Raw genomic sequence first — 22,296 nt, forward strand, 5'->3', positions numbered from 1 at the left:
AGAATTCTTTGTTCTAAAAACTTACTTAAAGCTTATAGCACAAAAATGTCTCTAAACACCTGCCTTTCTAGTGTTGATTGTTTCACTCTTTGGTTGATTCCATTATCCTTATTCTCTTTGTTACTATTTCTCAATTTAGTTAGGGTTAAGTTTACATCTGGTGGACACCAGCTAAAGAGATGCTAGCTGTATTGAAGTCGACTTCTTAGTTTTGCTCGCAATTTTATGCTAAAAATTAGAGCATAAAATTGCAGAAGCTCTCAAAAGAGGCCAGGACTCATAGGGAACTATAACCGACAGCAAGCGTAGGGGAGGTCAGTAGTGGTGTTTCTTATGTAAGAGAGGCTTTTGGAACTTGTGGCCTGAAGTCACGAATTCATTTCAGTGCTATTTTTGTGGATGCTTTTGTAAAGAATGATCAAAGCTTATTGCAGTAACAGAAATTCTCAAAGATTTCAGTTAAATTTGTGTAAGTTAAATAATATTAACTTCTAGTTAATAGGAAAAAAAATTCAGGAGAACCGTTTGGTTTGGAACTTGAACACTACGTTCTGATTTGGAACAGTCAGGCTGTGAGTTGGTACATTTGTGTGTCTAGTGGGAACGTGGACACAACTCTGCTATAATTACATTTTTTCTGTACACTTGGAGAGGAGCTTTACTGATGCTGATACAGTTATGATTTCAGGTTAATCCAGATTCTTATCCTGTGTCTTTGACTCTTACTATAAAATAAGCAATAGATATTTCAGCTTAAAATAAATCTATTTTGTCAAGCTCGCTTGACTTTATCAAATACTGTTGTGAAGTGATTAACAGTGCAATTTGCAATGGATGGAGAACGGTGTGGTGAAGAAGCCTGTTTTACAAATAGTGTTGCAGGTGGAAGTTCGACACTGGGATTTACAGGCTTTGCTTCAGATAGTTACTATGGTTATGTGATAAACCAGCAGGAAGTGACTCCTTGGGTGGTTACAAGGTCAAGCATTTGAGAGGATTCAGATGCTCTGTTAAAGTCCATGTTCCAGGCCACCCTTTGTGCACTGTTGCTGTCACTTGGCCCTCAATTCGTACTTTCCTGTATGCGGTTGTGGGATGCTCCTGAGCAGGTGATCTGTTCTAGGAACTTGTGCCCCATGGATTTAGTTTTTGAAGTCAAGGAATTGCCTAATCTATTCACAACTAGGTACTATTTGTGCTAAATGGATTTTATTCTGAAGAGGGTGGTCTAAGTAACTTTTCCCCAGTTCTTTTTTAAAAGCTCCTGATACTTGAGTTCTCACAGCAAGGTTTTGGTGACAGTTGAAGTGATTGCTTTTAGCTGTTTGTTAGCATTTAGATTTTCTGGGGGATGTAGACCACAGTGAGCTGTGCTTGCCATTTGAGGAGTTTCTTCAGAAGACTTTCTGCAGAACTCAAGGTGACCTGCCTGTGATACTTATGTGCTCTGACCTCAACCTGATTTGTAAGCACCTGAAGACCAGCATCTTTTCCAGTTTAGATGGAAATCATGGGTCAGTATAACTGAGAAATACTTTTGCCTTTGAATTCCTTCAATTGAACGTGGAATTCTAGCTATGCTAATCAGCAGGCTTAATTTGAGACTGGTACCTAGACATCATTTTATAGCCTGCTGGGGAAAAGAGGTACTGCTCTGCTGTCATGGCTTTGCAGTTAAACAAGTCAGTTCGATGGGTAGTGCCTATAAGGAGGATGCTGGAGGTGAACAGTTTTGCATCTGAAACTGTTTCAGGTTTAATTTTTCTGGGAGTAGTTTTTTAGAAACCTTGACTACGTTGCCTTGACATGCTGCTGACATGGGACAAAATAAAGGCCTACTTGCGAATTTGTAGAGATGATCTGAAAATAGAGTTTAGGAAGGTAAGGGAAGTTACAGAAAAGGAAAATAGAGAAGAAATTTTACACTTGAATTGTAAATGACTGGTAGAAAAGCTAGAACTATTTCCAGCTATTTTCTCCTCTTGGTCTCACCACTGAGATACAGAGGAACATCTTCTGGTATAAGCAGAATGCAAATTCTGTGGCTATGAAATGTCCCAGCATAGGAAGAGTTTTTATGGCATGAAGTATTGGACAGTAACTCAAAAGTTCATTTCCTTGCTTCATCCAAAAAAAAAACCCCAAACCAACTCTGAAATCTCAGCCTGTTGCCTGACTACTTCAGGCTACAATTTCTTGGCTGTAAAATGAAGATATTGGTGTTTTACTGGAATACTAGTATAATCTAGTGTTGCTGGGTATGGATGTGCTTGTAGCCAAAAGCAGCAAGTCCAGACCCGCATGATTGCGACAAGCAGTGCGGAATTTGGGGAAAGGTGCTAAGTGCATATCGGGCTTGGTTTGCCAGCGAAGTTGCTTTGATCCTGGCAAAACATCAGCTATCTGAAATTAATGGAGATGGGTGGTGTACACCTCTGTCTCTCATCAGAGCAAGATACTATACTGCTGCCACATTTAAAATCAGATGCACAACCATGTAATTCTGGCATATATCATTGAAGTGCTAGAGATTTGAAAAGCCTGGCCTTTTTCCAGCTTGGTTGATGTGGCTACTAAGACTCTTCCTGCACTTTTGATAGTCCTAAGGTAGTTCTGCTAAATAGCTGCCAAGTTGCTTTGTTTTAAATAAATGTTTGAGTTAACTCTCAGTGGCAAGAGCATTCCTGAGTACAGGTTGGGTTTCAAATGATTAATGAAGGGTTTATTTTTTTCTTTCAGAAGGAGGATGTTTTATTGCTATAAACAATAACAATGCATCCTTAGCAATGTTCTTGGTGGAGCATAAGAACTAGAAAATGTATGTCTTGAACAACATTTAGATTTTAGAAGACATGAAGCTGGGTATTAGTTGTGTTTTGAAATGTGTCGTAAGACTTCGGAATTTTTCTGTAGAAGTACAAAAAGGTTCACGGAGAATCATTCGTGAATAGGTGGTGTTCTTTGTGCCTTCTGTCTCTTGAGTAGCAGTTAGCTATCTGAATATAAAAGGAGAACGAGATGACTGTCCTTTAAATATTTGTTTGGCTTTGGGAGTAGCACCTTTGCCTTCTAGCAAGCTGTGTGTGAATTCTGATTTCTAAGGTCATTATCATTAGTCAGGCGCCTCTTTCCCATCCTTGCTGTAATTTTATTCTGAGGCACTGCTTTTCTTGCGGTTATTGCCAAGACTGTTTTTAATACAACAGACCTTATTTTACAGCAACCTTGTAAAGTCCAGTTGTCAAAAGCAAACAAAAATAATTATGCAGTTTCTGTCATGTCAAATGTAATTTGAGAAAGCCCAGTCCTTCCCTGAGGTAAATCTAATTTAGTTTGCTGCATTTCATCTATGACTGGTTGCCTTGGTTTTCTTCACAATTAGGAGAGAAAATATGTTAGTGCTAGGTTCTTCATAGCAAGCTAACCACAAAAGATCTGATTAGTTTCCTGTCTTATTTTGATCTGGTTCATAGGTTATGACCTGGTCATTTTTGTTAACTAAATTCAGAATGGTCTTATATGACTTTCTTCTGTTTTTCTAGCAAAATGTCTATTCAAATCAAAGTTAATTTTTATGCAGTTAATTCCCTTATTTATCATCATAAAGCATCTAGTTTCTATTTTTAGATCACACTTGGAATAAATTACATGTTATGCAAATGAAATGGTGGCTCTTTCTAAGCTTAAGCTGTTTTTTAATTTATCCTGTTTTTATGGTTTTTTTTTTTTTCTTGGAGGTACAGAAGTTAATTTCCATTATTTTTAAAATCTTGTTTTTTTTAAAGATTGCGTATATATTGAAAGTCGCCGGCCGAATACCCCGTATTTCATCTGCAGCATTCAAGACTTCAAACTGGTAAGGAAAATTTTCACATCTCTTCCTTTTCCCTGCCCCACTCTCCAGTGAGATGGCAATATTTCTTAGTCTGTATCTCCTGTAGCTCCTTGCTCCTTCTGCGTAAATCTTTATCTTCTGAAATAGTAGCTGTTTTGCTGTTAAAACAGTGATCTATCCTTGGTATAGATGTAGTTAACTGGGCTGCAGAATTCAAATTGTGGTCTACATCATCTTAAGGTTTTGTAACCCACAGGAATACTAACTTTGAGTTGAGTGTTGTTGGGAAATTGCGGCTCAGTAAGTTAAGTTTTTCCTGGGAAGTTAAATTTGGCTGTGCCTTTACCTCTAGCTTTATATAGCACAGCTGTGTAAATGGAAGCACGTGGGCTGACTTGCGGTAGCCTGTGTCTCTCAGCTCATTGGTGTACTGACAGTTGAGTATGCAAAGAGAAACTATGCCAGTATGACAAGATTGATTCAGAAAAATATAAAGTAACATTTAAGAATACCTTAACTCTTTAACAATGAAAAGTCAGGGAGCTGTGCAAGAACAGATTTGTTGGAGCTGTGATTTGCCCCCTTTAAGTGTACAAATTCAGGTTAAAAGGTTAAACATGTTTCTTCCCAGTATGCTGTAGCTGCACGGAAAACCACTTGCTGCTTACGCAGTGCAGAGCAGGAAGCTGCTGCCTGTTTGACGCAAAGGGCGCCTATGCTTGTATTGGACTTTGCAGCGCTTTGGGTAGTGCAACTGCAACTGCTGATCATCTTGCTGTTGTTGGTTTATGCAAGTTCTGAATATGTACTAAAATGGTCTTATCAACGCATAGTCTAGGGATGTAGATCACCCACTATCTGTTGATATCGGAGTATGTCTTCCTTTTCCAAGGTTTTTGACTCAAGTCTTCCATTTCACTCCTTACAAGTTTATGTTGTGAGGGCACAGTGAAGGAGAACATGCAGACTTTCTTCAGTACTGATGTCCATGGTACTGCTTGGCGTGGGCGGGCTTGCTTGCTTCCTTTGCACTCCCCCCCCCCCCCCCTTTTTTTTTTTTAAAGGAGTTGTTGGATTTGTAGTTCACAGGTTCTAGCAATGGGTTAAGCCACAGTTGTACTACTCTTGCACATTAGCAGGTGCTTTTGTGTCTGACTGGAATTACAATGTGATAGTTGCCATTCTGGGCAATAAGTTCCTGCTGAGTTGCATTAATTGCTCAGGATATTAACAACAAAAGCTGAAGCTTCCGTTGTCATCATTGGTCTCCTACAACACATTAAAGCTGTTTGCAAAACTATGTGGGAAGTGTATTGCAGTATGTTTTAATACCTTCAAAATTTTTTTGAGTGGTTTCTCTTTTCTCATGTTTTCAGTGTGCAAAGGATATCACATCAGGGTTGCTGGCAATTTTGCATATTTTTTTCACATGGAAGTAGTATGATTGGTTTATGTTTACTTTTGCCTGCTCTGAGTTCTTTAATTCCTCTGTTACATTTTTTTTTTTCTTACTGACATGAATGAAAGGAACGTGTAAAAATGACAAAACCAAAAAGACCCTTGATGCTGATTATACTAACAAAAATTAATCTTCAGTGTTGTCACTGTTGATTTTACTGTTGGGGGAAAGGAAAGATGTACAGTGGAAAGGACACTTGATTTCTATTCTAGTGTGAGATACCAACAGGAAAAGAGTCTTGTTTTGCCTTCAGCTAAATATGTCAAGCGAAGCAGGGAAGTTTAAGACAATGGCTTTGAAATTTTGCCTACTAATTAAGTATGTTATCATGTTAGTTGTCATAAACTAAAAGTTTTTGGCTGAGTGTATGAGTCTTACCCTATACTTCCTGTGTTCTAGGTGCAATTCAGGCACAGGAGTTGATGGTGGTGATGGTTTTTTACTGATAAAAACAAAGAATGTAAGGTTGCATTCAAAAAAAAACCAAACTGCAAGGAGGGAGTTAAAAACAACCATGCAAATGCTGTCTGATACACGTGTGCTATCCTGCAGGGTAGAAGGTACAGAGGCTTGTTCTGGGGATGAGGCTGGAGTACCGTTCAGTTTCATTCTTAAGTGAACTGGGGTTTAACTTGCTTTTTCCAGTAAGATCTTAAATCATAATTAGATACGAATTTATGTTTATTGCAGAACTAGAAACTGGTTCTATGAAGTCTGGCAGTTCCTTCCAGTTTAGTGTTCAAGCTTCCTTCATTTGACAGATGGCAGGAGGCAAAAAGGTAGAAGCAAATACTGAAGTAGAGAGTGGTGTATTCCCTGTAAATGGGCTTACTCCCTTTCATGTTACTCAAGTTGTATTAGAAACAGCATCTTTGTGGTTAGAACTGTTTTGCCTGCTTTGCTTTCACAAGTACTAGTGTGGAAAAAGGGATGAGATTACTTACAACTTGATGAAGTCATACTACTCCAGAAGCAGATGTTACAAATAATATCAGAGCACCTTTGTACTCTAGTGTCTGCCTCTTGAGTCTTGGAGAAACCAATAATTGTTTTCCTATGCATGCTCTTTGCAGTTCCAGCAATTATGGCAGGTGAAATGGTATACTTTGTTGCATTAGCTTATACCTCCATCACAAGTTTCTCTTTACGTTAAGATTAATCAGCTTTACTAAAAATTACCCTAGAGGAACAGCACTTTTGCTTTCCTGAAGAGCAACTGCCCTTTATCAATGGCCATAAAATCCTTGTGATGAAGCTTCACTTACTGTAATTTCTTTGTAATCTGTCTGTTGCCATCCTGTGTTTTGTTGCTGTGTGTTGCTTCACATGAAGCAGAGCTGTGATGCTGTGGAGATCAGTCATTCCCTTTGTGAGTTGTATTAATTGTTGTATTAGGATAAGCTGAGGTTGGGAGGAAGAGTAGCAGATTTGGCTTCCAAGCATTGAGGGCAACTCTGGAGGAGGATAGCTGGCTTTCTAGGTCTGTCTCCTGAGTGAAAAAATTAAACAGTGCGTTAAGGCTGGCCATGTGGGAAGAAGTTAAGCCATTTGATCAATCCAGCTTAACTGTGTTAGAAACTGTCATGGGTAACATTTATCCTCTTTTGTCTTTACCATTTCTGTGGTACTGGATTCCTCCAAGCTTTCTGGGGTTCATGTAAATAACTTTGTGGAATTGAGAAGTAAACTATGATTAACTATGATGTGTTGTGTCTTAGGGAAACTGTCAACAAGAAGTGGCACTTAAAGTAACTGTCGTGTCCTTTCTGGTCTGCTATTGCTTCAGTACTTCCATAACACGGGTTGTGCTGTAAGATTAATATTGTCCTTCAAAATCACTTCCAATAATGTGTTGATAGTCTCAGATGTTCTTGGGGAGAGAGCTAAATAACACCAGCACCAAAGGTACGATAGGAATACTGTTCCGCTATGTGAACTTCTTGGCATGCTTTTAAGAAATGCACTGACTATTGCTGCAGCTGGGAAACCACTTTGAAAAAGCAGGGATTTGAAACCTGTGGGATGACAGAAGGGACTCCGCTTGTTCCTTTATTGCTTGTCCTTTTCTACTCTCTAGTGCTAGTCGTGAGTTTTGAAAACCATCTGTAGTAGTTCAGACTTGCTGTTTAGCATCTACTTGGCATAATGTCCTTCAGACTTCGAGAAGGAAAATGCACGCTCAATTCCTGGTCAGACTTTGTAGTTCTTGTTATGCCTAATTCTCTATGATACTTAGAGGGAACTGTGTTCATCTAATGATATCACCACGACCCCCCAGACCCCCCAGCCCCTATGCCTGATGTCCATAGTTCTGGTAAGTGGTTTTGGGTGTTGTGGTTTGGGTGCGGTGTTTTTATTTTTTTTAAAAACGTTTCAGTACACAAGGACCACCAGTAAGGTTAGGGGATGATGAATGGAACAAGGTATCTGTTAGTCTTCAATATGAATGCTTATCAACTTTCTTTTCTCCCGCAACTGTCTGCGAATACAAGTGGTAACTTCCATTTATTTCACTTTTTTTTGCTAATGATATATGTGTAGAATATTCTTAGTGAGAAGGCGGTCAGGAATACTTTTTCCTTCTTCAAAAGCTATTTGTGTCTTAAAAGCATGAAGACGATAGTGGGGTTGCTTGCAGCCTTTGAGTGAATGAACTTTTAATGTTGCAATGGCTTTTATAAGGTCTGCCTTCTTGTCACTTTGTGTTTCACTAAACTGGTGGTGGTGGAGCTTTGGTCCTAACGCTTTAATGCTCAGTTCTGTTTTGAGTTCAGATTTATCTTATGCTTTCGGAGACTTACATCAGGTTTGGGAAATCTTTTGTCTTACTGTGAATGTTCATGTTGAGTAATTTCAGAAGGATTGCTTGCAGACATGCTGAGCATTCACATCTTCCATTGAATTCAGTTGACAGGGAGAGTACTCAACAGCCAGAGGAACAAAGCCAGGAGTTTCCAAGTGTATTGCCAGGCCTGATAATCTTATGACTAAGTTGCTTGTCTTTGAACTTGAATTTGTGCAGATAGGAGGAGGGTGGGTTTTTTTATTGATGCTGGTATGGTAAATATGAATGGAAGATACTTCAGTAGCTTCTGGCAGCTTAAGTCCCCTGATGTTTTGCTGCGGTGTTGTGTTCTCGTTTTAGAATTACTGCATAACCGAGACTCATTTTAATAGTGAAGTTTTAAGAAAGTAGTCAAATTCACTGTTTTTGTTGTTTAGAATGATGTGTGGTATGAAGGGTACCACAGGGGAAAAAACTGTTGTGTGTCTTCAAGGAAGTTTTTGTTTGTGTCTGTTTTTTTCAGTGGAAGGTGCCAAGGCAAGCACAAATACACTTGCTTTTACTTTGCCTTGCCACAAAATGACAATTGATGTGAAAAAGACTTTCTAAATAGATACAATTCCTTTCTGATGTAGTAGTATTCTTAGAATCCAAGGAAAAGCTGTGCTTGTTTAGGACCCAAGCAAAGGGTTGGAAATCATGGGTGAGGTAACAGTGAGTATTTTTAAGGCACAGTGTCTTGGATCTCCTCTGTTATTTTCATCTGTCTGAACTCTGCTTAAAAAAGCAGACGGATGGTATGCAGAAACAGGGAGTGAGTGAAAACTTGCTTATACATTTCAGCTGCTGGCTGCATGCTGAGATCTGAGTGGGTTTAAAACCCAGCTGCCTGTTTTAGGAGCCTTTTAGGTTCAGAAGTTGGTAAGGTTTCAGGATGGGTAAGGGAAGGGATAGCAGAGAAAACGTGCAGATATTTTTCTTTCTCTGTTTTTCAACAAATGAGCAGTGCAGCGTTGGTCCAATTTATCCATTAAATCAGGTGCTTCTTTATACCATTAAAAAAAATTCTGTTCTTTAACAGGTCATATTTTTGCCTTGTAATCTGTTTTGTCTTTGCATAATCAAGAATTTTGCTGCGATTTCTATAGTGGCCACTAACTGGCGCTTGCTAAATCGATAGTAAATTTTAGTTATGGCATTAATTCTGACAAACTTTCGTTGCGTTCATTCTGTGTGAATAACTCTCTAGAATTGATTACCAGTATCCATTGGATACTTTGATAGAGAGGCACAGTGATCTTTCTACTGGCAATTGGTAGTCCTTTGACAAACCATCTCAGCTGTGCTGTTAAAATATTCTATAGGAAGTCTGTCAATCTTCAGGCAGTCAGCAGAATATAGCATAAAGGTAATTTTGTTGACGGTTCTTTAAAGGCCAAAAAAAAATGCTGCCAAACCCATTGTAGCTGGATCTGAACCAGATCTAATTGGCAAAGCTTCCTTTGTGCAGAGATCTATTAAATTCCACAGAGATGGACAGACCTAATGTAGTGTAGTAATAGAGCTGCTGGATAAAAAAAATTTACAGATTTCCAAATACTGTCTCTATGTTAACTTTTTTACTTTACCAGATGTCTTTGCTAATGACTTTTTTTCATTAATTTAGTTTTTATTAAGATAGCAGTGATTGCAATGTAATTTTAAGTTTCTGCCTGGAAATACTCAGGTATACATTTAGTGCGGGTGTTGTCCACTGACAACAGAACTCTCAAGTGCTAAGAATGTATGCATTTTCATTTATAAACCTGCGTTGAACTTTTTTTTTTGCTAGAAAGCTTGATTTCTGCAGTAATAGATAGTAACCTGGTTAGTTAACCTGTTTTTGTTGAAGGGAAGCAGCAGGCATTGGTGGAAAAGAATTGAAAGATAGAAATGGGAAGTGTTTCATTGGAATCTTGTCTTGCTTAGAAAATAATTTTTTTCCCCCTAGCTGCCTACAGAGCCAAGCTGCTTAAATAAAAATTACATGGCACTAGAGCAGACGTTCTCCAAAGCAAAAAAGATGTGTGGTGCTTAAAGTGAACATTAGTTTTCTTTGTAATGGAGTGTTGTGCTGTACTGCAGTGTGTAGCATACTTTTTTTGCACTTGTGTTTCTCCCCAGTAGAAAAACAAGATGTCCTTTTGTCTGAGCTGGATCACTAAGGGTACCTGTTCTTATGTAGTGCTTCTGGTGTTCTCTTAAGGCAGCAGTTCTGTTGTGAAGTGACATATTGAAAATGTAAAAATGCAGACTAATGTTTTAGAAGTTCATGTGGTATTTTGTTAGTTACTTGTGATGGTTTGTTTTTTGTTGGGAATTTTGCAGAACGCTAGGAGGAGCAAGTTCTTTGGAAATCTGCTGTTTTATTTTTGCTCTCAAATTCTGAAATGTTTACTCTGCTTGTGAATGTTGACTGTTACAAGTACAGCTTCTTTTCCTTAAAGTGATGAGGTGTTGGGTCATGCGAAAGGGTGTAATATGCCATAAATGCTTTTTCTTTGTTCGCTTCACTTCACCAGTTTTGAATTATTGAACTTAATACATTTTAAAACTGAAATTGCCTTAGCCTATTAGAAGATTATGAGACAGTTCTCTGTACTTGGGGGGAAAAAAACCCAAACCAAAACCAAACCGAAAAAAAACCCAAAGAAGTTACAAGTTGGGTTTTTTTCCCCCCTACTGATTGGGTTATTTTTGTGCTGTTTGTGACCCAGAACTTTTTTTAATCTGTCTTTAGTGCTAACTCATTTTGCTCTGGATTAATACTATTCTCTTTCAGGATTCCAGACCAGATTATCCGTAAGGACTTTGATTAGGAACGAGCTGTGGTTTTGCACACAATTTAAGCAATGCTTTAATCTGTTTGGTTTGTTGCCTTACATGTTTTTATTGGTTATCAGTTCCTTCTCTTTCACTGGTGGTAGTCAATATTAGCTCTCAGTTACTTTGTGGTATATGCTCTACCTCCTTCTGAGCATAAGTGCCATCAGGGCAGCTGAACAAGTGGCTGGGTTTAAGTGGTCTTCTGTAAATCTGGATTATGCAAGGTTATGATTAGCTTTAGAGCAACTTCTCTAACCTTGTTTTGTTCCTTGGGAAATGCTTCTTTACTCGTTTATTTTAAGCCTGTGTTAGTCCCTCTTACAACGTCAGTTACTTTAAAAATACTATTTTTTTATAAGCAACAGCAAAATATAATTGGGAAGCTGGAACATTTGGATAAAGCTTGTAAAAGGGCGTAGTAATGTGGCTTCAATATTTCATTGATGTAACTTGACTGTTGAACAACTGTAAGGAGGAGGAAAATGGTGTTTTGTAGAGTAGTAAAACTGGGATCCATTAGCATTTAATTCAGGGTTAGCTTACTGTGGGGTTTTTTTGTTTGTTTGTTTTGTTCTAGAACAATCTTGCAGGTTGGGGTTTAAATTACATGGGCAAGTCAGTAAAATGGAAGCAGTTAATGCTTAGGTGCGTGTTTTTAAAATACCTTTCCCGCAAGTTTTTCTGATTAGTTTTTCTGTCTGAGAAAATGTTAAGGTGGTTTACATCAAGAGATGTCTCCTGTCTATCGGTCTGCTGCTTTTCACTTAATTCTGCAATAGTACCACTGCGTTTCTAACAATGCAGTTGTTTCAACAGCAGCTTACTGCTGTCATAAATACAAATTTTCTAGTCATCACAAAGTTATGGAAACATACCTTTTGTTCACTTTAATTTGGCATGAGTTAAAAATCTACAGACTTCACAAAGTATTCTTTAAATATTCTATGGTGCTACAAATACATTGATCAAAGCATACACAGCAGAATAATGATGACTGAGTCATATTTTAGTTGGCAATAAAGAGGAAGCGAGGAGGGGTGACTTGTCTGCAGACCTAAGGTTTTGAACTTTAATAGTTCTGAAATAAGTAGCTGGGAATCAAATGTTGCTTCATTCCCCCAAATGCTGATTTTCCAGAATTGATACTATCTTCACTCATTTCATGTAGTCCTTCAGAAATAAGCCTAACTTCAGTTACTTATCCTGTTATTGTGGTCTCTGAATTGAAGTCTAAGCTCTGCTAAGAATAAATCAAACCTGGCCAAAATCACTTTGATCTCCTTGTTCTGAGTTTCTGGCAGAAGAGTAGTATCTGGAATTTCTTGAGGAAATAGCTGAGGATCTGCTCAGCCAGTCGTGTTTCTTTCATACACCAGTACTTGTTGCTGCTTCATTGCACCCAGCCCCCTATTTCCCCGCCCCCCCCCCCCCCCCAAAAAAAAAACCAACCCCACCAACAAAACCAAACCCCAACCCAAGTCCTTTTTTTCTTTCTTAAATTAAGAACACTATGTTTTTGAAAATGGAAGTTCTCACTGAATTTCTTTTTGGATCAGGCCATTTGAAGAAACAGATTTGGGTTCTCATCAGACTGAGGATATAGCTTTGTAGCTATATTTTTTTTTATTAAATAGTAGTATTCCATGGTTTTCTATTGTAGTTTAAACCGTGACAGATTCTTTGCATTATAATCAGTTTATTATAAACAGTGAAGTTTCTCTATCTTGTTGTTAATGGTTAACAAGTCCTAAAATTCAGTCCATTCTCTTTAATTAAAATGTTGATTGTGATTACTTCCAGATGATGAAAATACAGGATTGAAACTTAGATGACTAGCTTGTATGAGAAAAATCCAATTAATATGCAGAAATTCAGTTAATACGCATGCACAGTGGTCATTGAGATGGCTTTTGATGCTCTTTTGTGTAGGACCCCACTGAACTAGAAGAAAGCTGCTTTCAGTCTTGCAGGCTGGAGAGAGAGCCAGGAGGCGGTATATAGTGCCAGCTAACAGCTTACAACTAGTGTGAAATACCTAGATTGCCTGCAGGACTGATACATAGGGATATGTAGGTAAGACTAACTAGCTTGAATAATTTGCTGTTTGTGTTCAGTGGGCCTACCAGAGAGGTATGACAAGGTGTTTTAGAAATTCTGAAGGGTGTAACTTCCTTGGTATGGAAACCTATGCTGTTATAAAGCTGAGGATCACCCTGCTGCCTCTTCTTGCTAAGTGGCTTGAACACCTAGTGTCGTGGACAGGCACTGTTACTGACCAAGCACTGTCCTTTTGTGAAGATGGATTAATGTGAACTTATCACACTGGGTTAGGTAGCCATTTTATAACACAGATACGCACATGCCCCCAGTTACATAAACTAAAGTGGCTTTAGGGAGAGCTCTGTGACATGATGCGAGTGAGAAATCCAACAGGAGTATGCTTTGAAGTCCAATAGAATTTAAGCAAACACTTCTATCTCTGTGCAGAGGAGCATAGACCTGGACGCTTTGTGCCAAGCTCTTGATATGTCTAGTAGTGCGCACTGCTTCCTCAGGAGACAGCAGCAGCTGCTGTAGCGCGTTGTCAGCAGAAAAAGCCTGCAGTGTTGGTTACAAGATTGTTTTATCCCCAAACTTTTCTCCTCACCTTAAATAACCAGCCGCTGGCTTAAATATGTGATGCAACAGTAGTAACTGCATTTCAAATATGAATATGTTAATTACGGAATGCATCTGTGTTGTGGTTTAACCATGCGTATCCAGCTTTGATTACTTGTCTCAATTTAAATATCAAAAGTAATAAAGAGCTGTGGCTATTGGAAATATGTTTATCTGTATGCAGAGATCAGCAGTAAAATAAGATTACTGAATATTAGTGTTTTGGGAGAAAGAAACAGGGCACAGTGTAGAACTTAGGTAAGTTTTAACTTCTATCCCAAGTAAGAGCATACTGACTTGAAAACATAGCTAGTCACAGAACATTACACTTTAAGAGTGTATTGAATATAGAGTTCTGATTAATTTACTGAAACCAAGGCAATTCCAGCTTAACTTCTAAGTTGAAAGGGAAAAAAGACACATCCAAAATGAAAGTGGAACTATCATCCAAGAAGTTTATATGCTTCTTCTCTGCGATAACAAGTAGAGGTGAAGTGAGAAGTTAACTAACAAGAACAGCAACAACAAAAACAAAAGGTGATAACAGACAGCCAAAAGAAATGCATAGCTGCTGGTAATAACAGGATATCTCTGACCACGATACGAGCCAATTTATACAAATATATAATACATCTTGCAAATCTGCCCTCTAATCCTGTCATTTAAACCGTTCTTGGTATGAATTTCTAGTGTTTGATAAATAAGTCCAAATTTCCTTTTTAAGGTTTTCCTTTTTTCCAGAGAGAGACAGAACCCAACCAGCAAATGGATTTCAGCAGCATGCTTCTGATTTATCATGTTTTGACTTAATTTGATGTCACATTTAAAATGCTAATGGGCAACACTTTGAATCTGAGCATCAGAGAGAAACTTTAAAACATAAAAATGGTGAATTTGCCATGCAAAAGAAAACATTATTAGTTGTGATGCAGTTGCCCTTTGTGCCTGTGTGTTTACTTGATTGAAGCATCTTGACTGTGGTGCTTTCTCCTTGAAGCCTGATTTGAATGGAGTATACAGCTGGATTGCCCCAGGGCCTTGTAACAATTTATAGTCTGGATGGAAAGGCAGAAGTGCATAAAAAGACAGTTGTGAAATGCCGCTAGTGCCCTGTAATAGAAAATCTGTGTATGATGACCTTGTCTGTGTGGGCCTGTGGGATCATTTTACTGTGATCCAAAGGATTATAAAATGGAAAGTACTGCATCTCACCTGGAATAAAGAGCAAAAATTAAAAGAAGCCTGTTTTTCTGAACTATGCAGTATATGTTTCTGTTCCTTTGCATTCTTCCTGCATATGGCCTTGCATTTTAGCAGACATGTTAAAATTACATCTGTTATTCTCTGCACTTTTACAGGAGCTAGTGTTTTTGAATGCAAATATCTGGGTGAGGTTTCTGTAGCCACAAGCATTTACGTATTTAAAAGCCTCATTCTGTTTTGTAGATGAATTGATGTTCTGTTCCTGAACTGCAGCTGAATTAATTTGTGGCTAATTTTTCCTGGCCAGTTATGAGGCAGCATGACCTTTCCTTTTTGGTCTGGAAAAAATGCTGATTAATATAGATTCTTGCTTCTCCAGATTCATCTCCCCTTCTACAGCCAAGAAAAGGCTGAAAGATTTTCTTTCTACTCAAAACCTTTGCTAGAACTGCTGTCCCATGATTGCTCAATCCTGCCTTCAGCATGGCTAAGCTTGCCGTTAAGGTACAGAGCAGACTTGCTAATAAGAAGTAGACGAATGAGACATTTGAAGGAGTGCTGAATTATTTAAAATAAAAAATTTAGTCTGCAAATGAGATGGGCTTTTATGTTTAATGTGAAGCAGATTGAAATGCTGCTGTGATTACAGTGGGGCATGTGTGGGGTGGAAGATTAGTATGAAAATGTGGGTATAGGGGGCTTTGAACGAAGTAGCAAGGAATGATGAAGAATCAGAGGTGACAGTTTAAGGATTGCATGGCAAGAGCTGCACAGTGATTAAATTCACTGATGCTGTCATTGAGCCGTAAGGCTGAAGATAACATTCTCTCCCTGTGCTGAAAACAAGAATCAATACAAACTCCTTGACAGGGGCTAAATTATTAAATAGAGCCTTTCTTACAATGTTTCATTATCTGGGATTTACCTCAGCTGGTGATTTGTCAGCAGTGCGGGGAGATTTGCTGGGCATTTTCTATTAAAATCATTCCAGATGCATATGAATCCATTTTGATAATTCCCTTCCTCTTTACAATGCTTCTCTGTAGGTTTGTTTGGTGGTGGGTTTTTTTGTGGGTTCTTTTTTTTGTTGTTGTTGTTTTACTTTTGCCCAGATGACACTTCGAAATTTCATACAGATATTAAGCTGTGGTACACAGTAGGGTTTGGTCTTGTCACATACGTGGAAAAAAAAAATCTTTTTGTAGTAACAGACTGTTCTTCAAGTGCTGAGTTGATTTGCTTGCTTTTGGTGTGTTAAATTAGCAAGGTATTTGAAATGTCTTTCAGATGAGAGTTCAGAATTGAAGAAAGAGGAATGAGGCTTCTTAGTAGATTTATGGGTATTGGAGTTTCACTGAACTTGGTTGAAAAATATAGCAACATTCTTTTTGTTTTGTTGTATATCCTCTGAAGGCAGGAGCGGAAACTATCCATTCTGAAGTAGCTAAACCAGCATATCTTGCATTCCCAAAGTGCACAGGGCTGTGTGAAGATGCTGTATTCAGACATGGTTGATGCTGGCAGGGATCTGCAATTTCGTCAGTGGCATTAATTCGTCAAGTAAAGAATGCTTAGCATTTTTGTGGGGTTTTTTTGGTTTTGTTTTTCTGAGTAGCTTTGACAGTGTAATGCGCCAATGCAACTAATTTAATTCATACAGAGCTGCAATGTTATGTCACGATTGCATCATTGCCTTTTAGAAAGGGAGAGAATATTCATATTTGGGGGTTTAAATAAAACAGATGGTGGGGTTGTTAAGAATAAGGATTAAACAGCTGGAAGTTAAGATTATATGTATGTATTTTAGGGCTCAACTCCAGCTCTTCCTCCATTCCCCTCCATATGGCCTAGATCTTTACAATTGAAATCCAGACCTTAGAACTTAGGGGCTACATCTGGGGGACAGCCCCCCACCCCCCTCCCCAAACAAAACAAACCCCCCAAACCCATACCACCAAATAATTGACAGTTGGGTGTTGGGGTTTTGTTTTGTTTTGTTTTTGTTTGGGGTTTGTTTTTTGGTTTTTTGGTTGGTTTTTTTTTTTCCATGCGATTACCCTGTTTGTTTTTGTACCACTGGGCATTGAGAAGGCCAGCAATTGGGCTTTTCATTGCTGGCTTCTTGCCACATGAAAAATGAAAGCCTGGCTGGAGGCTATTGAGGATTCACCCCCAACAAAGGCTGTGTGAGCTCTTTCACTGGCTCCTGCGAGTAGCTGCTGAAGCCCTTCCTCTAACAGCAGAGCTGTTTGAACATCCTGCGCCGCTGCTGGTGGCGAGATGCTTGTCTGTGTGTGTGCACCACGTTATATATACACTCCAAAAGAGATAACATGGCGGACAGTGCCTTAATAGGAGCTGATGATGCTTGTCAGCTTGTTTGAAATCAGAAAATTGCGTCCGTTCATTGTAAAGCTGTTTTATTTTGAGAGCCAACTTCTGTATAAAACAGAAAAGGGAATTTTTAAGAATTGCAGGGGGGACAAAAATAGGGCTGAATGTGAAATCCCATGCTCATTTTGCAAAATTGCTATGTGTCATTTTTCCTATTTTTATGAAAAGGAAAGCAGGAAGCACAATTGATACAAATTCCATAAACAACACCCCCCCCCACCCCCCCCCCCCCATCTGACTGAGCCAAGGATGGAAACAGATACCGAGCAAACAGGGAAAAGCAAGAATATACCACTCATGGTTGTGGAGTATAATAGAGATTGCTTTTCCCATACTGTGTTATCAAGAGGGACGTGTGTGACTAATAATTTGTACGTGAGAACATGTTTAATAGCGATGGCTTGATTGTAGATACAGGAACCATAGAATTTATTAACATGCCTCTGTATATTTGACTTGCCCATATTTTCAGTTTTGTTAGGCCCTTTGTCATGGTAGTGTAGTCTTTAGCACCTTTTTCTTTTTTTTACTTCTCTACTGTCAACCTAGCTATTTCCTACACCTGGTGCTGAGATAATTGACTGCTAAATAAATCAGTAAGTGTCAACTTGAAAATATGGAGAAAAAAGATTGTTATTTCTAGCTTTTAGGAAAAAAATGTATTAAATGGCACATTAGCTGCTTTACATGTAGCAAGAGAAAATGGAGTTAGAATAAATTTAGCCATGTCCTCTAGTGTTGAATAGTGAGGGCATCTGTCATGTTTAATAATGCTTCTGACCTTTAGGATTATTGAAGTTGAAATTTTCTCTCTGGTCATTTGGGGGTACTTGAGCACTGTCAGATTTCTTGTGTCTGCGCTAAGTCTCCGAAGACACATTGTTATGCTTCGTAAGGTGGTGAAGATAATTCATTAAAGAAATTTGTTTTCCTGCTTTCAAAATCCTTTTCCTTAAGGAATGCGAAATGTCGCTGTGGTCACTAAATTTTAGTGTGTGTCCTATCCCTCACCATTTGCTTGCCTGTCTTTTGCTGGGGAAGGACAACCTCACTGATGTGCTTCATATTGTTCTTCAAGGTAGTGATAATGCTCTTGTGAAAATAAAATGCTCAGCGTAGCATGTGGACATGTAGGACATAATAAACATCCCACTGCCAGCTACCCAAAATGGTATCTGTGCTAGCCGTGACTTCAGTGGGGAGTTGTGTTTCCGTGTTGTGTTACCATAGCTGTGAAACTGTTGGAACAGCTATAGTGTAGGTATGGTTAAGGGCAGCTTAGATGTGCAAGCATCTTGCTAAGCTTAGTCCTATCTGGTTGCTTAAAAATAAAACATGGGCAGAAGAGAGTAATGCATAATATGTAAAATAGACACCTTTGATTTTTTCCAGCTACATTGGAGAAAGTGCCATTGAGTTGTAGTGTCAGTTCGATTATGGAAAACATCACTGAGACTGCCTAACTAAAGTTTTTGTCATAGGGGGTCTAGAAAAACAGTGCACGGTCGAAGGTGGGAGGTGGCAAGTGTCTGCAATGTTGGCACTCTTCGTAGAGAAATCTCTCCACCTGAATTTGTAGATATGTGAGTGTAATAAGAAATCTCTGTTCCTCCTTCCCTGCCCCATATTGAGTTGGTTGGACTCTTTATTTCTGTTTTCCCTAGTTTCCTTACCATGTCAAGACTTGGGGACATTTGTTAGGTTATTGGCACACATGCATGTGCATCTTCAGTTAGGGGTAGCTTGCCTTCCAAGTATTTCTTGCTTTTCTGTTGTGCTGCTGATCAAGCAGGTAGCAATTGTCTTTATCTGTAAAGATCAGCCATTGTTCCTCTTTACTATGAAGCACTTGATAACGTGATAGACACTGGGCAACTGGTGTATGTTCTGAAATGTCAGTTTTCTTGATTATCGCTGCTGATGTGTCGTTTCCATGTACTACCCCTAGTCTTGTTGTGTGATTGTTGTGTAGAGCGAGTATGTTCTTGAAGGCGAGTGATTATTTGGTCTGTTTTCAGTAAATTTGAGGTTAGTACACCAGACTGTGTCAAAAGGTGTTGATTTCGTATAGATTAAAAAATGCTAGGAGAGATGTCTGTTCTAGCAGGCTGCTGGTGAGAGGTATGAAAATGCTGGCATGTAGAAGGGAAAATAGTATAGATGCTCTTTGAATACCTGGGATATGTTCTGTGTTTGAGTGGCAGGAAAGGCAATAAATACATCTCCCCTTTTTATACAGCAGAGAGACTGATTGAGCCGCTTAGGAAAATGCTTCAAGTCAGCTCCACCTTGTGACTGTCTAAAAGAGTTTCAGATCTTCTGCAAACTCTTTTTTTCTTTCTACAGAAGGCAAGCATGAGGTCTGTGTGCTACCAAGGGCCTGTTTCGAGAGCATAAATGGGGCTTAGGGGCTGGCTAGCTGCCTGTCTGCCTGAGCCTGAGAATCACATTTTGTGTAAATGAGATAACTGATTCTTTTCCCTACTTGGGACTTGGAGCAAGTAAAAAGTAGGGATGTGATGGATGTGCGTTTTTGACTCTGTAGTCACTGAACACTACTCCGTGGAGAATTTGAACTTGTAATTTTGATTAAAGTGATTGATTTTAAATCAGCCTGACTTCGTTTTGGGCCATTAGAGGGTATTTAAAAGGAAAATAACTCTTTAATTAAATTAGTAGTGCATAAATATCCTGCTCTGCTTTCTAAGCAGAACTTCTGTGGGTTTTTAAAATCTTACTCCTTTCAGCGTCTTGTTTCTTGGCACATTTTATGGTTAAAAGCAATGCAAAATTATTAAAACAAACGAACTTGTACTAAGCAAATTTTAAACTTTATTAGAACTTTTTCCTTTTGGAAAACATATAAGCTGTATTGTTCTATAAAGCAATTCTTGTTCAATCCACCTATATGTATTGTTAATATACCTTATGTAAGGAATGCTGTATAAAACAACAAAGTGTATTTCCCTTTTTTAATTGTAAAACATCCTTTTTAAAATAGCACAATACCAGTTGTAATTACTTCATAAAATTTGAAGCAGAAATCCATCTAAATGTAAGGATCCTTCTCAAAAACAAAGTTCGAAGAGTGAGGCTCTGAAAATAAGTATTTTTCGGCAGCTGCCATTTTTGTAAGAGATTGTGATGATAAGAGAGGACTTACTCTGTGCTTTTGCAGACTGGTAAATGGAGTAGCGGACTAGGCCTCTTGAGGTGGATTGTCTTCCTGTAGCTGTGATTTGCTGTGGATTTCTTGAGATGAGTCTTGACGAAGCCTTGACCTTTTTTAATCAAATGATGGGAATGCCTTTGCAGCAATTTACAGCGTGCTCTCTAAAAGGTGGTCATCTGTAGTTAAGCATAGTATTATAAAGTTCAATTGAAACATGAGCTGTAGTGGTACATGATCTATTGACTTGAGCGACATGTGGCAATACCTCTTTTTCCCCATTGCCTGATACTGAAGAGAAGGTGCAGAGGCACCTCCTGTGATTAACCTATTTGACAGCTTACAGTTTGCTGAACCAAAATTCCTTGCATGGTTTGCATTTTATGAACAGTAAAAGGCGTTTTCACTGTGTGGTGTGTCAAGTACTTACTTCGTTACTTAAGCGATGGTGTGTTTTAAGCATCCTGGGTTAAAAAAGTCTAATTATAGGTAGCAAGATTGGAAGGGAGGTTCTTAACCTTTCCAGATACATTCTGTTGTCAAATCAATCTTCTTTACTGATTTGCTGTTTATGTATAAAGCTGGAACAGCACAATTGTAGAGATACGTATATCTCTTCTGGTTATCAGTATGCTTTCTATTATTTTCTTAACCTGTTTTGCAGTTGTCTGGATAAGTGAATCTTCACGGCTCTGGTTGATTCTTTACTTCTTCAGGTCAGTAGACATCTTAGAAATACCAGAAGAGTGGAGAGAGATGAAAGAGCCTAATGTCATGGAGCTCTTTGGAAGTTCTTGGAGTTTTAAGACAAAATATGACAGTTGTAGTTTTGCTGTAAAACCCTGGGTGGACGTAATGTCTGAGTCTTAGGATGCATATAGGATCTTTGCTGGGACACGTGTTGGAATCAGCCTGTACGACCAATGCAGCAGACTCTAGTCTAGGACGTTGTAAATAAGATTTGACGAGCCGTAAAGAAGATTGTTTTATTGACAAATTCCTTTCCTTTTACATCAGACATATCACTAGGGTTGTTGAACTGTTGGGGTCTTGCTTGTCCAGATTTCATACCTAAGTATTTGTGCAAAGCTGTGTGTTTTCTTTTAGAGTTGAGATTTCAATGAAATGGATTCATTGCTAGTCACAGTCAGTGTGAGGATTTTGGCGGGTCAAATAATCAGTTTAGTTCCTTACAACATTGAATTTTAAAGGTGCTGTTGCTGGCCATGTCTCATACTGATGACTGGGGGGGAAAAAAGATTCATCCCTTCTGCTGTGGTTTGCAGTTGGAGAATTCCAGTGGATATCTGATTCAGAGGGGCTTTTTTCAAATAGCCTAACACCACCAAAGTGCTTGCACTTGCTCTTATGCTCCGTATCCTAATTTTGCTGGGAAAGCTAATGCTTTACAGTGAATGAACATCCTAGGAAGTCTGTATACTACATTTATAACGCAGCAAAATATACATCATTATGAAATGCGTTAAGTATCTAAGAAAGGCTAGAGTAGCTGCAGTATAAAATATACGCAACTTCATCTACACAACAGTGCTTGCGTATATGGACAAGATTCTTTACCAATTTGTTTACAAGTAACTGTGTGGTAGAAAGAGCAATAAATGTGGCATGCGAATGTTTGTTGTATATAGAAAAAGAAAATGAGAGGGAATGGTTAAGATGAGGCTTACGCATAACCTTGCAGAAGGGAGAGGAGATGGAACATTAATGCTAGGAACATTACTTTAGAGAAAGGAGTTGCAGCTATTTACACCCTACTGGCTACAAACATGTCTAGAATATTTGATTTATAGAAAGAAAGAGTCAAGTAAATAAGATAAAAGAATATACATGATTCACTACTGTGAAATAGAAAGGCATAATTTATGCTCTATATCTACTGTAGTTATGATTAGTGACCTAAGGCTGTT

The 22,296-nt window shown here is 38.6% G+C and overlaps 1 protein-coding gene across 7 annotated transcripts in view; it reads left to right on the forward strand.

Annotated features, from left to right (window-relative positions):
- Positions 1-22,296, forward strand: part of RERE (arginine-glutamic acid dipeptide repeats) — a 257,381-nt gene that overhangs the window by 95,384 nt on the left and 139,701 nt on the right. For all 7 annotated transcript variants that reach the window (XM_069782594.1, XM_069782595.1, XM_069782588.1 and 4 more), the window contains exon 3: positions 3,786-3,856. In XM_069782594.1, the coding sequence (XP_069638695.1) occupies positions 3,786-3,856 (71 nt within the window). The remainder of the gene's footprint in view (positions 1-3,785; positions 3,857-22,296) is intronic.

The sequence above is a fragment of the Haliaeetus albicilla genome, chromosome 4, assembly GCF_947461875.1.
Source record: "Haliaeetus albicilla chromosome 4, bHalAlb1.1, whole genome shotgun sequence".
Taxonomy (NCBI): Eukaryota; Metazoa; Chordata; class Aves; order Accipitriformes; family Accipitridae; genus Haliaeetus; species Haliaeetus albicilla.